This window comes from Diadema antillarum, unplaced genomic scaffold (assembly GCF_040938485.1).
Source record: "Diadema antillarum isolate AM-2024a unplaced genomic scaffold, OU_Dant_1.0 seq00001406_RagTag, whole genome shotgun sequence".
NCBI lineage: Eukaryota > Metazoa > Echinodermata > Echinoidea > Diadematoida > Diadematidae > Diadema > Diadema antillarum.
Window position 1 is genome coordinate 101189 of NW_027272161.1, and position 21936 is coordinate 123124.

General features: G+C 38.6%; 2 protein-coding genes across 2 annotated transcripts; both read left to right on the forward strand.

The window, feature by feature from the left end:
* Window positions 1-321: 321 nt before the first annotated feature.
* LOC139709095 (echinoidin-like) lies at window positions 322-6016 on the forward strand. The gene is made up of 3 exons (XM_071621056.1): window positions 322-446; window positions 2889-3060; window positions 5777-6016. Exons 1-3 carry the CDS (start codon window positions 322-324, stop codon window positions 6014-6016), a joined length of 537 nt encoding a protein of 178 aa, XP_071477157.1.
* Window positions 6017-10937: 4921 nt separating this feature from the next.
* LOC139709102 (echinoidin-like) lies at window positions 10938-21194 on the forward strand. Its single transcript, XM_071621064.1, has 3 exons — window positions 10938-11074; window positions 15357-15528; window positions 19769-21194. The coding sequence occupies exons 1-3, from the start codon at window positions 10938-10940 to the stop codon at window positions 20006-20008; spliced, it is 549 nt and encodes a 182-aa protein (XP_071477165.1). The 3' UTR covers window positions 20009-21194.
* Window positions 21195-21936: the final 742 nt, after the last annotated feature.

Sequence of the window (21936 nt, forward strand, 5' to 3'; positions counted from 1 at the left end):
ATGAATCGCTTCAATTATAAAACTAATACAAATTTGACTCTCGTTTGCAAGTATGTTTCTTTCTTTTCTTTTCTTTTCTTTTAAGACCATGTGAAGAAACATTAGTGTTGAAATATAACTGTCAGTGTTTGATTTGAATGCCTAGATCGGATAATATGCTTTTAGCTTTAATATTCCGCAGACTCAAAATTAGAGTAGGGCCTACATGTATATACAATCAGCGTGACATATTATGTGCGAGTTGTCGATACAGAAATATAGTGCTGTCTGAAACATAAGCAGAGATCCACCATTATTCTACGAATTCCATTTCTTACAGCAATGGCGATCTTGAAATCAATCCTGGCCATTACTGCGGCTTTGCTGGTGACGCTTCCCCCGTCGTCGTCGGCAAGCGCTTGTGGGTGCCCTCCGTTCTGGACCCCCTTTGGTGATAATTGCTACCGGTAAGCCATTCTTATTTTACTCCTACATAATCTCTGTCATTTTGCTTTCCATTAACATTATTATCATCAAAGAATCAATGGGCAAGGGTAATTTTGAGAAGGATTTTTTTTTTATAGAAATAGTTGAGAGGTGTCGCTCACGCGGTATCAGTTACATTTTGAAATAGGTATTAAAGGACCTAGGCCTATTCCTAAAAACACAAATTACCTAGACCTCGATTTTCGTGAATCAGAGAATGAAACAGCTACAGGGTTCGTTGTTTCTGGCATTATTCTGAAGGTTCGATGTCCTGAAATAAGGTTCGTTATTCCGACAGTGAAATTGTTATTCCTAAAGCTCGATATTCTCAAAATAAAATAAAGTTCGAAGAACGGACTCTCCTTTATTTTCGGATTAAAGAAGATTCGGAATAACGAATCTCGCTCTAATTTCGGAATTACGAACCGTTAGAAATAAATTAGTTATTCTGAAAGTTCGATAATTCGAAAACAAATCAAAGTCCGAAGAACGAACCTTTCTCTCTTTTTTTTTCAGAATAACGAACGTTCGGAATTTACTGTAACGCTTTGTCCGCACCTTGCAATTTCGGCCTGCTGTTACTAAACTGTCTGACGCCTGATCACCGTATTTAGATTAGAATAGATTCATTTGAGAAACATTTATGTCAGTTTCAAATGCTTCAAGTAGGTACTAAGGAAAACGCAGAATTCTTCAGCAGAGCGACAGGTCAACTGAATTACAATGTATAATCACTCTTCATACATGCTGGTAGGTCCTCCACAGATAGGACCCGTACTATACCACTACATATCATTACGCCGTTTGGCCTTGAATGCCATGAAATATTATACGCATGTGGCCTTATTGTACAGCCTCGAGATAAAAAATATAATGCACTCAGCAAAAGAAGAAAGTAAACACTTCTTTGAGTTCATATTTTTCATTGCAGATTTTGAAGAAAATCATTGTATTATATACCATATTAAAGGTAATTCAATTGATTATTTAACCTAGTAGGTCAATATAAAGGGAAACTTTACGCATGAGTAAACACATTTGTTTTTGTCCTCCAGAGCACAAAAAGTAAAAATTGCAAAAATTGACGTATTGTCTTTCATTTGCAAATGCCCTTTAAGATAGCAAGGATAACAAAAGACCAGTTTAACACAATCGTTGTCTTTATCTTTTTATAACCTTAAGCAAAATCAAAGTGGGAAACTTAAGGAAAGAAAATAAGAATATTCTGTTAACTCAAACTTCAAATGACATACGGAGGGCACAAAAATTATTAAATGAGCAGAATATCTTTACCTCATTCATTCAATTTAGTAATATAAAACTTCATGAGACAAATGCAAGAACCAAAGCTAATTTACAATTTTCCTTATTTGAGATGAATCAATTCAAAATCCTACCATTTTTGTTAAAATTGCTTCTTCTCTCATTTCATTTCAATTTGGATTTGACAGAAATTTTTTTCATTTTCCTCCATTATCTTTAGCCTTTATTGACTTTTTGAGCTTCAAAGATATTACAGAGATCATAGGTGCATTTTTGCCCCTGAATTCATGTTTTTTATTGTGTTAAATTTGTTTTTTGTTCTTATTGTAACATGGAAGAGCATTTACGCATGATGGTGACAACTTGTTCATTTTTGCAATTTTTACTTTTGTGCCTTGGAAGAGAAAAACAAAAGTACTCACTCAAGCGTATATTGACTTGCCACGTTGATAGCCACCTAAATTACCTTTCATATGGTATGTAAAACATTAATATTTAGCCAAAAATTCTATGAGAAATATAAACTTGAAAAGTGTTTACTTTCTTTTTTTGCTGAGTGTATTTATATGGCAAGTGTGCTTCGCCTTTGAAAATTGAACATCCGCTTAGAAAAGGCTTTGGGGAGGAATCTTCCACGAGAACCTTTTTTCCATTGATGGGAAGAATACAGGCTCATGTTATTGATTTGATAAAACATTCAAAACCGCATTCTTGAAAGGCTCGTGACTGGTTGTGTCAAAGGTCAATGATCCCCCTCTACTTAGTGGAAATGATAAGTGGATGCGTATAGCCCTCGAGCGGTCATGGGTTTTTCTAACGCTTATTTCTTTCTATCTCTTTTTTCCCCCGAATTTTCTCCCCTGTTATTTATTTTAGCTTTAATAGAACAACGATGTAGAATTAATTGATCTCTCCACGGTCCTGCTATTATGTGGTTATCACAAATATTAGCACTATTTTGTACGTATCGCGACCATTCAAAATCCCATAACTTTCTTAGTGTGCGTCCGTTTGTCACGAATTATGTATTTTACCATCCTGCCTATTTAGGGCCTACTTTCAATATGCGAACCGTAAAGACAACTTTGAAATGCAGTATTCTTTTTTTTCCTTTGTCTTTTAGTTGCTATGGATTACATTTCCTCTTTGAATTGTGACAGATTCTTTACTTTCGAGAACGTGACCTGGGATGTTGCAGAGATGCACTGCCGTGGCTTCTCCGTGCCGTGTTCGGAAACGAAGACGTTAAGCCTGGGGCATCTGGCTTCAATCCACTCCCAAGAGGAGCACGACTTCCTCACAGTACTCTATGATACCACGCGAAACAAGAGAGTAAGTTTCTTGGGGGATCACTATGTTCTAATGGATAAGACTCTTGCCTTTGAAGGACCCGAGTTCGAGTCCTGTGATTACGTTCTTGGTGAAGATGTTTTACCAATGATAATTATCACGTCCCTTTCGACACAGGACGGTGTGGAAACAATTACCTGGCAATGCTGAGTTGACAATAAGTACCCTTTGGATGGAAGAGGTGACGTGGCAATTGCTCTGGCCTTATTTTCTCCATGGACTTAGGGTAAGGGTTGGGGTTGTGATAGGGTTTTAGGTTTGGTTTGATGTGGGAATTGGGATTATAGAGTTTAATAGGGTTATCTTTGTGGGTGCAGAATTTATGTTTGGCTTTAATAGCGTGCAGATATTTTTCGGGAGCGACTGCTGCAGGAGCAAAATGTCATGAAACCAGGAAAGCATAGTGATGATACTGAAGAGGTCATCTTTGAGTAAATAACACCATTCTATTATTGTTACAATTGCTCTTCCAATGTCTTTCTGTCTCTTCTCATGCCCTCGTTTGTGGAATAACTCTCCCACGCGCCATTGCTTCCATTATACAGGTTCGCTCTTTAATATAGGTTTTCCCGGTCAATTTCATACTTTTGTCACCCAAATTCATTAATATGCATTCAAATTCACGCAGGGCACGCACGCGAAAATATTCGGACATTCAAATTCAGAATCTGAGCGATCAATTTCATTTATGGGCATTCTGTTTCGTTTTCGTGAAATCAAATTCACGATTGGGCATTCAAATTCAAAATGCGAGCACCGACTTTCCTGCACGGGCATTCAAATTCATGCGATAGTCACGTGATAGTCCCAATGAGCTTGTCTGGAGCGTTCAAATTCATTTTTAGGCGATCAAGTTCCTACTTCGTGCAATCAATTTAACGAGGAAGATGGAGTCGACTTTTAAGAAAGCAAAAAGGGCCAACACAACCAATGAAGGCTTGCATATAGTGTAATTATGATTGTTTACAGGTTCTACATTGTTCTCTGTTCATGTACTCTTTGTTTTTTCATCTCAATAAATTTCAAATTGTAATGTCCAATCAGCAGTGCATCCAAACAACACAACGACAATTTAATCATATTTCTTGATGATACTGCATGCTGACAACGCCCCAACACCAACCCCATAATGACAATTCATCAAAGACAAACTGACACTAAATGATCTCAAATAGTCCCGCAAAAGTAAATCAATAAGACAGCAATACACAACAAACAAGACGTATAAAATGATCATGTATCAGTGTCAATATAGTCGAAATTGTTTTTTTTTTCTTCGAAAGTGTCAACCAACCCTCCGTATTATGCTCGTCTGTAGGCCTATACAGTGCCTAATGTTTGTTTGTTTGTTTCATTTTCCATCAAAAAAGATGGCCCATATTCAGCTGCAATAGCTGGTCTTCCATATGGGGTCAAGTTGGATGTTCTGCTCTCTGCGATGAATAAATGAAGTGGGATCTTTTACGTGCATGAGTTGTGATTTTCTCACACATGGGACCTCCATTTTATGTCCAATCCGAGGGACATGTGCCTGTATATTCCTTTTTGCTTAGCACGAGTTCAAAATTGTCAATGAACAGGTGGACCTCTACTGCAAAATGAATAATTATCATAAATCCCAATATATTCAAAGCCAAATGAGAAACATATGCATACACGGCCCCAAACTAACTAAATTCAGGACTTCTTTTAAATTGAATGCAGTTATTTGGAACATGGTTGCCTATTCACGAATTTGAATGACCGACGAGATTCCGTCGCCAGCTTGACATGAATTTGAATGCTCATTGATGAAATGCGTGCTCCTCTCTTAAATTTGAATGCTCCGATAGTGAATTTGAATGTTCCGATAGTGAATTTGAATGCTCCGACAGTGAATTTGAATGCTCGGATAGTGAATTCGAATGACCGGATTTTGAATTTGATTGCTGATTCAGTGCTGCGAGCGTGGAATGCGTGAAATCGAATGCTCGGAATAGGAACTTGAATGACAAAAGTATGAAATTGACCGGGAAAACCTATAATACTCATGTGCACAAATAATTATAATAGAAAGACTGCGACCTTGAAAGCGTAAAATAGCGACTAGTTTTTGAGTGTCATATCATCACATTTTAAGATCATAAACATCTCACCATCAATGTTAGTCTTGCTCATTTTGTTTTTAACAGTCCGTCATTAGCAACACGTGTATACATGGCAGTTTCAATAAAATATAAGTATACTGAATCTCAGATTTGTTTAATAGTTTATAACAGCAGTGTTCCTGAAATTCTCGGGTTGTGGTGGTCACCACGTTGGTATGTATGTTGACTTTGGAACTTCCTCATCAATGGCATTCCGTTAAATGATTGGTCTACGTACCATGTGACCATCACATTGCTGCGATGTCGACGATGTCTCAAACAAATTAACGGCAATAAAAAGAATTGCCGTACCCTTTCTTTATAACTATTGTTCAACTTTTGTGACATTAATTTTGTTTTCTAGTCTTCTTATCTCGCGATGACTGAATATGGATATGTCCAGTCATGTAACCAAAACTTTAAAAACACCATAACTTTAAAGGATTGTTAGATTTTCCTGAAACTTAATTACACTTGTAAATTTGTTTGACTGTGTGTTTTTATTTGTTCTGTACCTATTTGAAACTATTTATGTAGGTGGTAATTTCTCTTTAATGTTTTTCCCTCTTCAGGTGGCTACCAGAGTATGGATTGGTCTTACCGATGAAGACGTTGAGGGCGCGTGGAGATGGAGCGATGGATCTGACGTGACTTTCACCTCCTGGGGATCGGGCCAACCCAACAATTATGACGGCAATCAGGACTGTGTGTCGTTCAACACCAAGTTCGGTTACAACTGGAACGATCTCCACTGTGGGATCGAGAACGAGTTCACCGTTGAGTCGTTCATCTGCAAACTCCCCCTCTGGTGAAAAAAAAAGTGTGGGGGGGGGGGGGATGGGACTTGACGTCATGGATCGAGCGATAAAGTGCATTTTCACTCCACATTCAAAATGAATTATGGATTCTTCCAACCTTTGACATTATTGTACTGCGCCGTCATTTCGTTTACTTTTTTTATACGCCTCTGAATTATCAAGATGAAGGTCATTTTTATTAGAAATATAAAATCACATTTTCATGTAAAAGCTGCTGAATAGGATCGTAATAGGATATGCAAACAAGTACGTAAAGAGTTTTCTCTGCTATAATTGTGTGGTGTCCGTATTCCCTATAGCCTTTTGCAAAGGCGGCTTGCTATAATTTCAGCACACGCACAGCTCGCTCCCATCCGATCACTGATGTGTGCGCGCGAGTCCAACGCCCGCCGTATGCGAGTCCATACAATTGCGAGCCGCCTTTGCAAAAGATATACATTCCCTAAAGCTACAGGTTCGATTTCAAGATTCCGTGTTTCTGTTGTTTCTTTTACTCTTGAAACTTCTCGTGAGGTTCTGAAAACGGCGAAATTGTATAGATTAGAAAGCTTATTATTCTGAGATGATACACAACTTTTGTGCTTCAAATACGAGAGCATTAATGCCAAAGAATGTCATATATCGCTTTCGATATTAGTAATTCGGGGACAGAAGGCAGTGGCACTTCGATAAAGTAGTGAAATATGTATGGTTCAGCGTGTTCCTGTCTTGTGATAGCAATCGCGTGACGGTTCTTATTCTTGATGATTATATACCTACATTCTGTTACTTATTGTTATGATGTCAAAGAATAAAAGTGCACAAGAATACATGTATAAATGTCTGTTTAGTTGTGCGAATATGGGTGAAATAGAGAATTGGACTATTATTGTCTTTAGGAGACCGGAAGTGTATGGCACGTAATGCACAGACGTGTATAGGAGCTGAAGTTCACATTATTAGGAGGAACACATCACTATTATACATACCGTTAGCAGGAAGTTTACAGACTGTAATATCCTGTTGAGCTCTGCGATCTAAACTTTGTCTGATATGCACTTACAGTAAATATCACGGTGCGCTAATGATATTATGTTGGTAGGTATAGGATCTCTATTTGCCAAGGCGTAGTAAGAGTGTCAGGCAAGATATAGACACACATGGCCGACGCCACGATTTCAAAAGTGGGCGGAGGGGGGCACTTCAGACTTCTGGTGCCACTTCCGGGTTTCATCAGCTACCAAGCGAAGAAAAAAAGAAAAGAAAAAGGTCTTCAGCGTAAACACTTCAAGGTTTTTACCCTTGGGGGGGGGGGTGTAGGGGGAGGGCAACGTGGTGACAGCTTATGTATTTCTGTGTATTGTGGAAAAAAAACCGTCCCCCCCCCCACCCCACCCCCCACAATAGGCCTACATCAATAATGATTTATTATCAATCTTGATGGATGGAGTGTTTACACAGTCCAATCAACACGCGATTGCACGCTGCATCCACTCTCTTATACAGTTATCCAATGTTTCTCTCTATACATCATAACTTATTATCTACATGATACGTTGGGTTTATGGACACTTAGATGATAAAATTAAATATTTCGAGGATTCGCACATTAAGTGACGAAGCCCGATGAGTGAGCGAATTGGACAAAACATTGATCATGACATCTCGCTGACATCATTTCTGTGTTTGGCAGTTGTTTGTGTAGCGTGCAATAGCGCCTTTGCAACCACCACACCTGTAATGCAATCATCTCAACATTTAATGTCGTATTGAATTTCACACCTGGACCCACGGTCGGAGTGGGCAGTTGAGAGTGACCTAGTTATTGCAAAGGTTCGCGACCTATATCCCAGAGCAGAGTTGCAATCGTTTCAAACATTTGGGGTACTATCATCCAGTGAGGAGAGACTGAACCTCGTTCTGACTGTATATCTCGCTCTTCTGACTTCTGTTGGCGTGTTGGTCTGTATTGCCAGACTTTTTTTTTCTGTTGTTTGTCTAGAAAAATTCTTATCCCACCGAAAGGGCTTTATTTCGTGTTGATGAGTTTGTATTATGGTCTGTTTGATATATTTAGCGCCTACTTTATGCAGTGACACATTTAAATACGTTAAAAGTACTGTTTTACATTGGGAGGAGCGAATTTTAAAATGTCGAATTATGATTATAGAATTAATGATGATTATGTGTAGATAAGTTGTATCACGAAACATCCCTACATTTATAAATGGTAAAAATAAATGATGAGATAACACTTTTTTTTTCTCAATAAACCATAACTGAAGACAGTTTAGTGTAAGAAACATTTTTATTATAACTATTGTTCACATTTTGTTTATTTTACGATATTCAATATTGACTATACTAATTCAGATTTTTACATTGGTTGTTTCTATCCCTAATTCACATTATAGAATTATTCTGAAGCACTAAAGCTGGGCTTTTGTTTCATGTGCATATTATGGTATGTAATGCCATTGTATGATTAAAGGGAGGCAGTCCTGAGATTTTCACTGTATTGATAATATTAAGAAGAGTAAAAAATATAACCTTTCACCAGTTTATACGCGTGGAAATTAAAAACTGTCTCCGTACGCGATTTTGAAAAATAATTCCTGCAAGCGATCGTGTAAGAGCCTGCAAAAAGATGCTACGTCATTCATGCCCTACTCGCCAAGTTGACAACCGTGCCTCTAAAAACCAATTTAAGTGTTCAAATGAACAGTTGTAATTTTTCATAAATTGTGAAAGTATGTGATTTATTATCTTAAACAAAATATTTCAAGCTCAGTTATATATGATTCCTGTAAATTAATATCGTAAACATAAATTGATATATATTTTAAAATCAAATATACCATGCACTTGACATCAAATAGGCACGGTCCTTTTCTAGCTTCCGTCCGTGTTGCATACTACTTTGCGTACAAACCACTCTCGCGCACGAATTCTTACCATACTAATGTACACAGTACTCCGTCTAACGAGCAGAACACGGCTGGGAAGAGTTGTGCCTCGGTGACGTCTGACTCTCCGCCAAGAAGTGCTCGATCATTAGCATATATTCACCGTGCAGATTCACACTTTTTCAAGCAAAATTTACGAGCTTATTTGGTGATTTGAAAGTTTGTTTTTGGTGAAAGTAGTTCACTGGAGGTATCAACAACAACATGATATATTCGTGAGGACTGCCCTACATCGACGTAAATAAGCACTGAATTATGTCAATCAGTTGCAATGAAAACATCTCGACGGAAGAAATTCATGAATTTGAATAACAAAGCAGTACCCGCTGCATGCTATAAGGACTAGAACCAACACTTGCTTTCGGGCGAAAGCTCCGTGGTCTAGTGGAGATGACGCCTGTCCGGTGATCAGGAGGTCGTAGGTTCGAATCCTGCTCGAGTATGAACGCCAAAGATTTTTTATCATGGCTACTACTAAACACTGATCAATTCAGTGCTTATTTACGTCGATGTAGGGCAATTTGTCAATCAGTTGCAATGAAAACATCTCGATGGAAGAAATTCATGAATTTGAAGAATAATCTTTATTACATCTTAATACATTTCAGACGAATCGCAAAGTGAAAGTGGGTCGCTCACTCTGCCCGTACATTATAGTAAAATAAACAGTTTTCATAAGTTATGGTGATGGTCCTTCACAGTGATGTTTGTTTTGTACTACGTTTAATTCAATAGAAATTTGAATTAAAATGTTACGTAAACGCGACTTTTACACTCTGTTTTTTTTTTAAAGTCCCTACCGTGATACCTCCCTCCAACACCCTCCCCTACTCAGTCGCTTCGCTTCTTCGTCCAGGATCTCACACCGTCACATGATGTACCCCCCCCCCCCCCCCCCCATGTCACAATCGTAGTCCTTCACACTTTTTTTCGGCATGTTTAATTCCCTAGAAATTTGCTTTTAAATGCTCTACAAACGCGACTTTTGTACTCTGTTTTTAAAAAAAAGTCCCTACCGTGGGAGGGGGGTGTCCCCCCTCCCACACCCCCCCCCCCCCCCCCGTTCGGTCGCTTCGCAACCTCGCCGAGGATCTCACACCGTCATATATATATATATATATATATATATATTTATACCCCGTATATTATAATCATAGTCCTTCGCACTATTTTTTCACTATGTTTAAATTTGCTTATAAATGCTCTATAAGCGCGACTTTTGTACTCTGTTTTTACAAAAAGGCCCTACCATGGGGGGGGGGGGGGGGGGTATCCCCCTCCCACACCCTCCCCCTGCTCGGTCGCTTCGCTCCCTCGTTGAGGATCTTACATCGTCACATAAATGTACCCCCCGTATGTTATAATCATAGTCCTTCGCACATTTTTTTTTTCCACTAGGTATGTGTTATTTCCAAGAAATTTGCTTTTAAATGCTATATGAATGCGACTTTTGTAAGCTGTTTTTTTTTTTCATAAAGGCCCTACCTTGGTACCCCCGCTCGGTCGCTTCGCTCCCTCACCGAGGATTTCACACCGTCACATAATGTGCCCCCGTCGAGATTTTGCCCCCCCCCCCAAAAAAAAAAAAAAAAAAAAAAAAAACAAAAAAAACCAAAAAAAAAAAAAAACAGGCACACATAAGAGTTCCGGCGCGCTTGACTGTAAGTGCTTGATTTGTTGATTGGCGTAACCTCATAATGCTTTCTCTTCTTTTCTCTTTAAAAGTCCACCCCTGTGCAGTGGCAATATTATTATAGCTTACCCCGGGACCTCAAACTTACAAGATCGGCGTGACATGTGCTCTCGTTTGTTTGCAAGATAGACAAAATGTATAAGTGCTGTCTGAAATAACACTCTTCCTCCTGATATCGGCAGATGATCCACCAGCATTATCATTGTGGCAAGGACATAGTCGACGAGCTGATAATTACAGTCTCAAATAATTGTGCGTGTCTAATTTTCTTACAGGCATGGCAAATTTGAAATCAGCCCTTTTCGGCGGCCTGGCAATTGCTGCGGCTTTGCTTGTGATCCTTCCCCCGTCGTCGGAGGCAGGCGGTTGTGGGTGCCCTCCGTTTTGGACCCCCTTTGGCGATAATTGCTATCGGTGAGGATTTTTTTTTTTGACAACCATGCGGTATTATAGTTATATTTTGAAATAGGTATAAGATCTACTTTCTACACCATTAAAAAAAAAAATGGAGAGATGTTCGTAATTTCCGAAGGTTCGTTAATCCAAAAATAAGAAGAGGTTCGTTATCCCATCAGTGACTGAACCGTCCGAAACCGCAAGTCAGATTACTCCCTAAAACCATGGAGGTCCATGCTAAAACGCTCGAAACCGCCCGTCCGCTTTTTTTTTTTTTTTTTTTTTTTTTTTTGGGGGGGGGGGGGTAAAGTTTTATGCTTTACTATTTTTGTTGTTTTCATTAGAATACAATACTTAATAACGTAATTTGAAAGAGGTAACAGTTCAACAAAAGCATGTCAGAATTATTTCTGTGACACAAAAGTATCTTGGTAAAGTTTTAATAGGCATTCAAACTCAGTTATAGACATAAACAAACATGCAGTGAACTGTTTGCATAATTAAGAAAGATGTCGAAATTAGAGTAATATTGCTGTACCTTCTAGGGAACAAAAGGCTATTATGTACGGAATTTTCAGTAGCGTAATGCCCCTGTCACACTTTGCCGGATATGGCAAACGCATTAAAAACGAATGTTGATTTTTGGCATCCGTTGATATGCATTAAAAAGCGTTTCATGTCCTTTTTATTCTTTGGATGGACGTTTATCTTCCGGTGATTTCCGACAGAGCGGCCAGAAAACTTTGTGCATGCACAAAGTGTTTTTTCTCGCCAAAAACGAATACCGCAATCTGACCCTTGCCCGATAGTTGTACGTTTTCTCGTGTATCTGTACTGTACTTTGTCGTCAATGCATTGCTTATAATTTTCCCTGTTTATTTGATGGAAATGAAAAATAAAGTTGAAAGTTGTAAGTTGAAAGTTTTCCACGCGTTTCCACCCGCAGTAGGCCTCCTGTAGAGTCAAATGCTGCAAGAAATGGAACTGATGGAACGGCTATGTACTGCACATCAAACGCGTACGCACGGTTCTCTGACGTTCGATGTACGTCTCATGCCCATCTGTTCCTCGTGCGTTATGTCCTGTGGGCATGCGATTCTTATTCGTTTCTCATGCGCGCGCTCCACTCTCCTGTACACAATCGCCCAAGGTGTGTTCTATTTGGCCGCTTTGCCAACTGGAACAGAAACAGGCCCACTGTAAAAGAAACGGGCGAGATTTTGCTCATCCATTGTTCAATTCGTTTTTTCTGGTGGACAAAGTGTAAAGTTTCCGTTCTAGAGGGGCGTACATACAAGACCTGTATAGATATAGAACGCTACACGTGTTCACTGAAGTGACAGGAAGCCATGAGACCCGTAGTCATATTCCACACAACAACCAGTGCATCTGATGGAAAATGATACACTCATATAAAAAGAAATTAATTCATAGTTGTATAGAAAAAGTATACAACTATCGAGCAAGGGTCACTTCACGCTATCCGTTTTTGGCGAGAAATAAAACTTTGCGCATGCCCAAAGTTTCTTGGCCTCTCTGACGGAAATCACGTCCATCAAAAGAATAAAAAGGGGAAAAAACGCATTTTAACACATGCCAAAAATCGACATTCGTTTCTCGTGCGTTTGCCTTATTCGGCAAAGTTTGAGAGGGGCATATACGAATGTCCCTGTCACACTTTGCCGGATAAGGCAAATATAGATATAGAAAAGGTGGCACATGCTACGACAAAATCTTCTCATCTGATAGGTTTGTTCCTGGACTTCTCCAAGTCCTTCGACACCATCAGTTATGATATTTTACATAATAAATTACATCATTACGGAGTGCGTTGGAAGGCCTTGGAGTGGTTCAGGAGCTGCCTCATGAACAGTACAACTGCAGTAAGCAATAAATGTCTCTTTAAATGGTTGTAATGGTTGTTGGAATGATGTGTTTGCCCTCCAATATTCTCAGGGGGGGGGGGGGGGGATTGCCCCCTGCCCTCCCCCCCCCCCCGATCGACACCCCTGTGCACCTGAGCAAAAAGTCAACTGAAACTTGAAATAGATTCCCTCATCCTGTTGTTCATTCTGCGATGACACTATCGTGTTTCTGCCATTCCTAAGCTGATGCTCAAATTTCAAGGGCGGAGCACACTTCTCATATCAATAGCAACAGGGTCCAATTGCTTCGGTAGAAGCTACAGGGTTCATTTTTCCGAACACAGATATTTTGTGGCGTTTTTCCATAAGTTCGATAATTTGAAAATAACGAATGACGAACATTCCTTTATTTCCAGATTAACGAACATTCGCAATATCGAACCTCATTCCATTTTCGGAATTACGAGCCTTCAGAATAAAGAGCTGGAACCCTACAATGTCCACACCTTGCAATTTTCGCCATCTGTTGTCTGACACCTGATCACGGGGTTCAAATTATGCATATCATGAGAAACATTAAACTGAGCTTCAAATGCGTTTGGTAGGTCAGGTAAACGCAGAATTTTTTTTAAAATCATATACGTTCACTCCTTCAGACATTCTGATAGGATCCGTGGTCATTGAAATAACACGGTTTAATTGGCCTGGATGGCCATGAAATCTTATACGCAATTGGACCCTGTTGCCATTGATAAATGAGAAGTGTGCTCCACCCTTGAAATTGGAGCATCCACTCAGGAAAGGCAGAAACTAGTCTAGCTCTGGATCCTTTCTATCTATTCTTTTTCCGCCAACTATAGTAATCGTGGTAATAGCGCGATACCGAGAACTGCTGCCCCGAGTCACACACACCATGGCACACACTCACTCGCTCGGGGCAGCAGTTCTCGGGATCGCGCCATCACTCGGCTTAAAGCTTATAGTTGGAGAAAGAAGAATCGACAAAAGTTCCAGAGCGAGACTATAGGCAGAAACACAATCGTGTCATCTTGTATACCATATGAAAACATTTTTCGCGGAAGCGTGGGACGGGGGGGGGGGGGGGGGGAGGGGGTATGAATAGGATTCTACAACTATACACACACTTCCTCATCTATTGACATGATAGATGCAAATGTTACCATACAGGGTTCTTGTAATTGATTTCATTGCTGGAATTCATCTTAAAGATTTTGCATTATTCATCGGTTCGTGGTTTGTTGTGTCAACAACCCCCCCCCCCCTCCCCTCTATATTTTGATGAGAATAATGTTAATGTAGAGCCCTCGAACGGTCATAGGTTTTCTAACGCTCTTTCCTTTCTTTTTTTTCTTTTCGAAATTTCTCCTTTCCTAAGTTCTTTTTTTCTAGCGTCAAAGGTATAGGTTGAAGAAAATTAAAAGTTCCTCACCCTTCCGTGACCCTGTTTTACAACGAGTTTAAAAAAAAGTAATCCAACTTTGGAGGGCTACTATTTTATTATCTATCTATCTAACTATGTTGACAAACGCCATGTATGACTGAGCACATGAACTTTAAAGACAACAATGACAAACTGCACTTTTTCCAAGTTTGCGTGTAATTGTGATGGAACAATGCATATCTCACCGCATGGATGAAAAATGCCAATGGAAGTGGTCAAATTATCAGGACAGACTGCACGACTGCAGGTTCGTGTTAAGGGTTTCTTACCTTTGTAACCTTCAATATGACCATCATGACCATGTTGTCGATACCTTGGTCCTTCCCATAAAGGCTAAACCATTACCGATGTGTCTCTCTTCATAATATTCAAGACATGGTGTGTCGCTGCGAGCTTTGTGATGAAAATGAGCAGAAAAAATGGACTGTGTGGGTTGATCGACCTCTGTGAGAGTGACCAAGTTATGAGACAGATGGCCATATTAAAAGTTATGGAAGATAAAAGTTAGGAGAAACCCTGAACATGGTTAATCCTAAACACAAACCTGCATTTATGTATACAGGCTGGCCTATTTGGCCACTTTCATTGATAGATCTCATTCATGCAGTAAGACAATAGTCATGCATTTGCCTCTGCGGACACGCAAACTTTGAAAAAGTATAATTTGTAATTTGTTGCTCTTCATAGCAGACAATCATGAAAAAGTAGTCCTCCAAAATTGGATTACCTTTTTTTTTATACGCACTGTATGATGTCATATTATCACTATTAAGTTGAAACATTATAATCACAATTCAAAATCCCATAACTGTCGTAGTGTGCGTCAAGCTGCCACGAACCAAGTACACCATTCTGTTTATTTAGGAACTACTTTCACTCTGTGAACCTAAAAGCAACTTTCAAAGTTAGCGTGTGTGTGTTTTTCTTTTCTTTTGGATGTTATGGAGTACATTTCCTCTTTAAATTGTTACAGATTCTTTACTTTCAAGAACGTGACATGGGATGCTGCAGAGATGTACTGCCGTTCCTTCTCCGTGCCGTGTTCGGAAACGAGGACGTTAAGCCTGGGGCATCTGACTTCAATCCACTCCCAAGAAGAGTACGACTTCCTTAGAGTACTCTATGATACCACTCGAAACAAGAGAGTAAGTATCTTTTTTTTCTTTTTTTTTTTTGGGGGGGGGGGGGGGGGGGGTGTACTGTGGTCTAGTGGATAGGAATCTTGCTTTTGAAACGGAGGGCCCGAGTTCGAGTCCTCCCACGTCCTTACAATCTTTGAACGAGATGTTTTTACCCTGGTACATAAGACCATACTATTAATGTTAATATTGCCCGTCCGCTGTTTTTCTGTCCCCTCTTATGGTCTATGGAATTGTCGACAACCCTCCTATTTATTAAAGCGCCCCAAATTGCTTCCAGTGCATAAGTTACTTCCGTAATAATAATAATGATGATGATGATGATGATAGTAATAATAATGAGAATAATAATGAGAATAATGAGAATACTACTACTAATAATAACAATGATAATAGTAATAATAATAGTAATAGTAATAATAGTAGTATAGTAGTAGTAGTACAGTGCACTCCCGTTACAACGAACACGGTTATAACGAAATTTCGTTATAACGAAGTAAAACGTCTGGCCCCAAAATTATCGCCATTAAAGTCTATGGTACAAAATTCGCTGATAACGAACACGGTTATAGCGAAATTTTCGTTATAACGAAGCCTTTTCCGAGCACCACTGACAAAGAAAAACAAAAGAAATGTGCTCCGTTATAACGAAATGAGGATCGCTTCCGAAAATACATAGCGGAACAAGCATTTATAGCATCTCTGCATGGGCGAACGCGTCACATCACTGTGTGTTCGCTTGGTGTGTCACGCACAGTTTCCGAGGGGAACTTGCGTTATTGTAATACAATAATCTGAAATTGAATTTACTATTTGTTTTATTGTTAACATAGCTTTCCAGTATATGACGAGTATTCAACAAATAGAATATGATATATGCGTGGCTTCCTTGTTTTCGTTATTGTATCAATTGTTCGGTTATAACGAAATTTCGTTATAACGAAAGAAAACTGCCGGTCCCGAGCATTTCGTTATAACGGGAGTGCACTGTAGTAGTAGTAGTAGTAGTAGTAGTAGTAGTAGTAGTAGTAATACACTGCGACCTTTACAGCATGAAATCATTGCCTTAGAGGGGTCGTATAGTTTTGGTTGAGACCTAATTTCAGGTTTCTAACATTTTTCTTTGTGAGATAATGAGAAACCTCTAATGAAATATGAAAGAGCATGTAATTCCATGAGTAATTCAACGTTTATTTGATGAAAATTGGTTTTGAAATGGCTGAGATATCCAAAACAGAGCGATTCTAACAAGTGTGGGACCCACACTTTATTACGACTGCTCTGTTTTACTTTGTTTTTAGGTGTTTCAGTCATTCCAAACCAGATTTTCATCAAATAAACTTTGAATTCCTCTTAAAATGGTATGCTCTGTACTATTTCATAAGTGTTTTCTTGGTATCTCGCAAAAGTTAAAAGCCCAATTCTCATCCCCACCAATACCGTACCATCCATTTAACCCTATTAAGCCCAAGCTATTTTGACCCCTCGCAGGCCCAAGGGGGGGGGGGGGGGTACATTGTGCCCCCCTATATAACTTTTTTTTATTATTTGATGTATCATCATCATATTTGGCACATGGGTAGAGTAACTCGTACTCTACATGACCGTACATTTGAATTTTCTCAAGGTCACCCATGGAGGGCGCTATTTTCCAAAATATAAAGAAATACATAGGAAATATGCTAAAACCATGATTTTTCTGTTTAATTTCTTTATCCCCATTATATATGTCTTATTATAGACCAATCATTTTCATATTTGTCACAAATGATAAGTGGAATCTTATGATTTGTTACAGTTGAAATGTCTCAAGGTCACTACATGGGGGCGCTATTCATGTCAACATAATAATACATTATGAGACCGGAGATGAAATGTTTCGGATGGGTACATGTATAGTTATGACACTTCATATTTGCATAATAGTGGAATTTCAAGATTGCAAATTGATAATATGATAAACTAATGATATTAGAGGCATAATTTGGGTGAGGGAATCAAAATAACACAAAATAGAAGGGCAATCTTTAGAAAATATTATTGTTTTCAATTATCTCTAGTATATCTATTGTTTTATGCCTTTGTCTCATAAAAACAAAGGAAATAATAAGAAAAACTTTCCAGGACCATAGTTACTTCAAATTTTGCTCCTTCAACAAATTTCAGCCAAGAAACACCCATTTCATCCACTGTAATGCTGTTAAATAAAATGGGAACAGAAAAAAGATGCAAAATCTGACTTACATGGTTGTCAGTTTATGGTTACCATGGCAACCAGCAACATCAAATATAGCTGAATTATATATCAAAATGTTTGCAATAAGATCTTAGGAAAAGTCACCAAATTTGGTTGAAATCGGATAAAGGGCGAAGGAGTGGCAAATGAAAATCTGGTGGGGGGGGGGGGCACAATGTGCCCCCCCCCCTTGGGCTTTATAGGGTTAAAGTCGATGTTCAGAATAAATACCCCCCCCCAAAAAAAAAAAAAAAAAAATCCTAGTGTCAAATCATCATTTTGAAATCATTAACATGTCACCATCAGTGACAATCTAGCTGAATTTTTACAGTCTGTCAGCAACACGGTTATACATGTAATACAGTGGCAATAAAATATAAGTATAATGCCAATGTTTAACAGTTTATGAGAGCAGTGTTCCTAAAATTCTCGTAATTTGGTGGCCATGTTCTCTTTGAAATTGATTAACAGCTTTTATATGCTTTATTAATGACATTTGGTTTAGTGGTTGGTCTCATATAGTCATGAGACCTAATAATAACATTGCTACGCTGTCGACAAAGTTGAAAACAAAACAACGACACGAAAAAGAAATCGTTTTACCTTTTCTTTGTAACTATTTTTCCACTTTTGTGACATCACGATCTGTTTTTAGTCTTCTTATCCCGCGATTACTGGACATTGATGTTATAGCCAAATCTTTAAAGACACAATAATTTTAAAGGATTTTCAGATATTCCGGAAATTTAAAATCATACGTGTGTTTTTATGCCTCCGCCGGGGAGTGTCGCCGGAGGCATTTTTTCGGGTTGTCCGTCCGTCCGTTCGTCCTTCGGAGGCACCCGTAATCAATTTTGTGGTATACTAACAAAAAAAAAAAGCTGTTTGAGGTATCCTTATGAAGCTACTGTTCGAAGTATTCTAATGAAACTTGGCATGTGCAGTGTATGAGTGGGCGAAGTTGCGCCTATTAACTTTTGGGTGCACATGCTCAAGGTCAAAGATCAAAGGTCAACATCTGATGCTCAAAATTTAAGTATTTTCTCCAAGGCATATCTATGCAATGCCTGAAGATATTTTCTTGAAACCTGGTGTATGCAGGTATTATCCAATAAGAATTATCTAGAGAAAGTTTCGGGTCATGATGCCAAAGGTCAAAGGTCAAGTGAAAATGTTAAAATGCCACTTTTTCTCTCAATATTTCGGAAATGTTTCAAGGGATCTTTCTGGAACTTAGTACATTATGCATGTACTGACGGGCAGTGCTTATCTCGGGGAATTGGGGTCATGGGATCAAAGGTCAAGGTCAAATCCTCAAAATGCCACTGTTTTACTCCTATCTCTGCAATGCCTGAAGGATTTTTCTCGAGACTTGGTGTATGCATGCATTACCCATTAAAAATTATTTGGGAAAGTTTTTTTTTTCAAAAGGTCAAAGATCAAAAGGTCAAATGTCAAGTAAAAATGATAAATATCACTTTTTCCTCCATATCTCGGAAGTGGCTCAATGTATCATCATGAAATATTCGTGCATGTACTGCCTGACAGTGATTCTCTTGCGATTTTAGGGTCATGAGGTCAAAAGTCAAGGGTCAAAGGTCAGGTTGAAATGCTAAAATTTTACTATTTAATACTGAAATTACACTTCTTTTCTCCATACCTTAAAAATTGCTCAATGCATAAACTTATAAAAGGGTCAAAGGTCAAGTAAAAATCCTCAAATCCCCAAATACCAATCAAACCTTGTCCAAGGAAAGTGAACACTCCAAACATTTGTGACAAACATGTAATTTTAATATTTGGCCAATTTTGTCAAACTGACTCACGCATTGTCAAGATGTACTGTATATCTATAGGGAGAACGATAGGGAGAACGATGTATTTTGGCGGAGGCATACCAGTCGCTATAGCGACATTTCTAGTGTGTTCTGCATCAGCTGTTCTGCATCTATTTGAATTCGTGTATTATGTGTGGGGCAATTCCCCTATAAATATTGTTCCCCTCTTCAGGTGACTACCAGAGTGTGGATTGGTCTTACCGATGAAGACGTTGAGGGCGAATGGAGATGGAGCGATGGTTCTGACGTCACCTTCACCTCATGGGGGTCTGGCCAGCCAAACAGCTATGGCGGCAATCAGGACTGTGCGTCGTTCAACTACGAATTCGATTACAAGTGGAACGATCTCCACTGTGGGATTGAGAACGAGTTCACCGTTGAGTCACTCATCTGCAAACTTCCCCGCTGGTGAAAAAACAAACAACGAAAAAGGAGGAGGGAGGGGAGTTGACGTCATGGAACACATAAGGGCATGTCCACTCCAAGTTAAATTGATATCGATTCTTCGCATAAAAAAAAAAAAAAACTAGTACGTGACATTATTGTACCGTGTCATACCATTGTTTCGTTGACTTTTTTGTTGTGCACCCATGAATTGTTAAGATGAAGGTTATTGTTCAATATGAAATATAAAAGTTTATATTTTGTGTGTAAAAACTGCTGAAAAATGTTAATTCGTACACATAAAAAGTACTTAATTCATCTCTGCTAATTATGCAGTGTCCGTTTCCTAAAGATACAAATTTTATTGCCCTTTTTAATCATTCAACCGTTTAAGAGGCTCTGAAAGCGGCGAAATTCAACATCATTGGTGATGATAATATAGGGTTATAGGTATGTTATATGTTCTTTACTAGAGACAGTAGACCTAAGTTTACTTCATGAAACATATGGAATGTCCCTATTTTTTATGATTACTCTCATTAAATTAAACTTCACTTGACAACCTTGGCAACCACTTATGACCATCATACTGTTTTCGTAGACCATGAAATAACATACTGAAATGACGAATGATCTTGAGTATCGGTAATGTAGTTTACTGTACAATTAACCCCCAGATAATTAACTAATCTAAAGCATGTCGAGTGCCTATAGCTTATCATCACACATACACACACACACACGCACACACACACACACACACACACACACACACAAATGGAAAACCTGAAATCCCATCTCAATCGAAACTATCACCCCTTTAAGGAGAATTATACGCAAACTTATCTGCCTGTGAATCGCCGGAGAGTGCATCTACTCCAGGGCACACCTCCCTTGAATTTTCAACGTGAAACACTTTTGGTGACACGACAATTTTGCTCGGGTCTAATTTTTTCGAAGGACCTAGGGTTAGGGTTGTGATAGGGTTTTAGGTTTAATTTGACATGAGGATTAGCGTTAGGGTTATATGTTTGTGGGTAAATTTATGCTTGGCTTTGCGTGCAAACATTTCACGTGATCACTTGTCGCAGGAGCACAATGTCATGGAGCCTAATTTTTAACCCTATACTAGTTTTTTGTTTGTTTGTTTTTTACACCGAACCCCAAATTTTATGTGTTCAAATGCTCTTGGGTGCAACATACGCTTCTCCCTCTCCCTCTCTCTCTCTCTCTCTCTCTATCTATCTATCTTATTAGAAACTCTGATGAATTAATGTGCTTGTATTGTACACCTATTGCCCGAATGCGCATATTACTGGAGTTCGATGTGATTTTCATCACTTATTAAACGAAGACTGACTATATTGAATTCACGTGATTGTTGCCTATTTCTTAATGGGTGTCGGTAATATGCTTATTTGCCGTTGTTATTCTGTTTGGAAATTGAAATGAACGAAATGAACTTACAAAGTATATATGTATATACACTTGGTGATTCTATCCTTCTATGAAGAGTGCTCGATATCCTCAAAGGAGGAGAGCTTTAGACAGAAGTACTGGAACAAGTTCACGCGGTTAACTGCAGGTTCATCAGTATTTATTGCAACTCTGAGTTTCATGCAACCTCCATGAGGCGCAATCATCAGTTGCAATAAATACTGATGAACCTGCAGTCAACCGCGTGAACTTGTTGCAATACTTCTGTCTATATATGAATGTATATATATATATATATATATATATATATATATATATATATATATATATATTTAAGTAGATATATTGTATTCTTAATACAACAAATATACATGTCAAAACAAACAAAAATACATAAATTTTTAGTTAAGACCATATTCTGAAAGAGCAGACTTTAATACGATGTATAACTCAAATCCAATGGACTCTCCTAATATGGAAAGAAAGCAGAAACTCAGGAAAAGTGTGAACTGAGGAAAG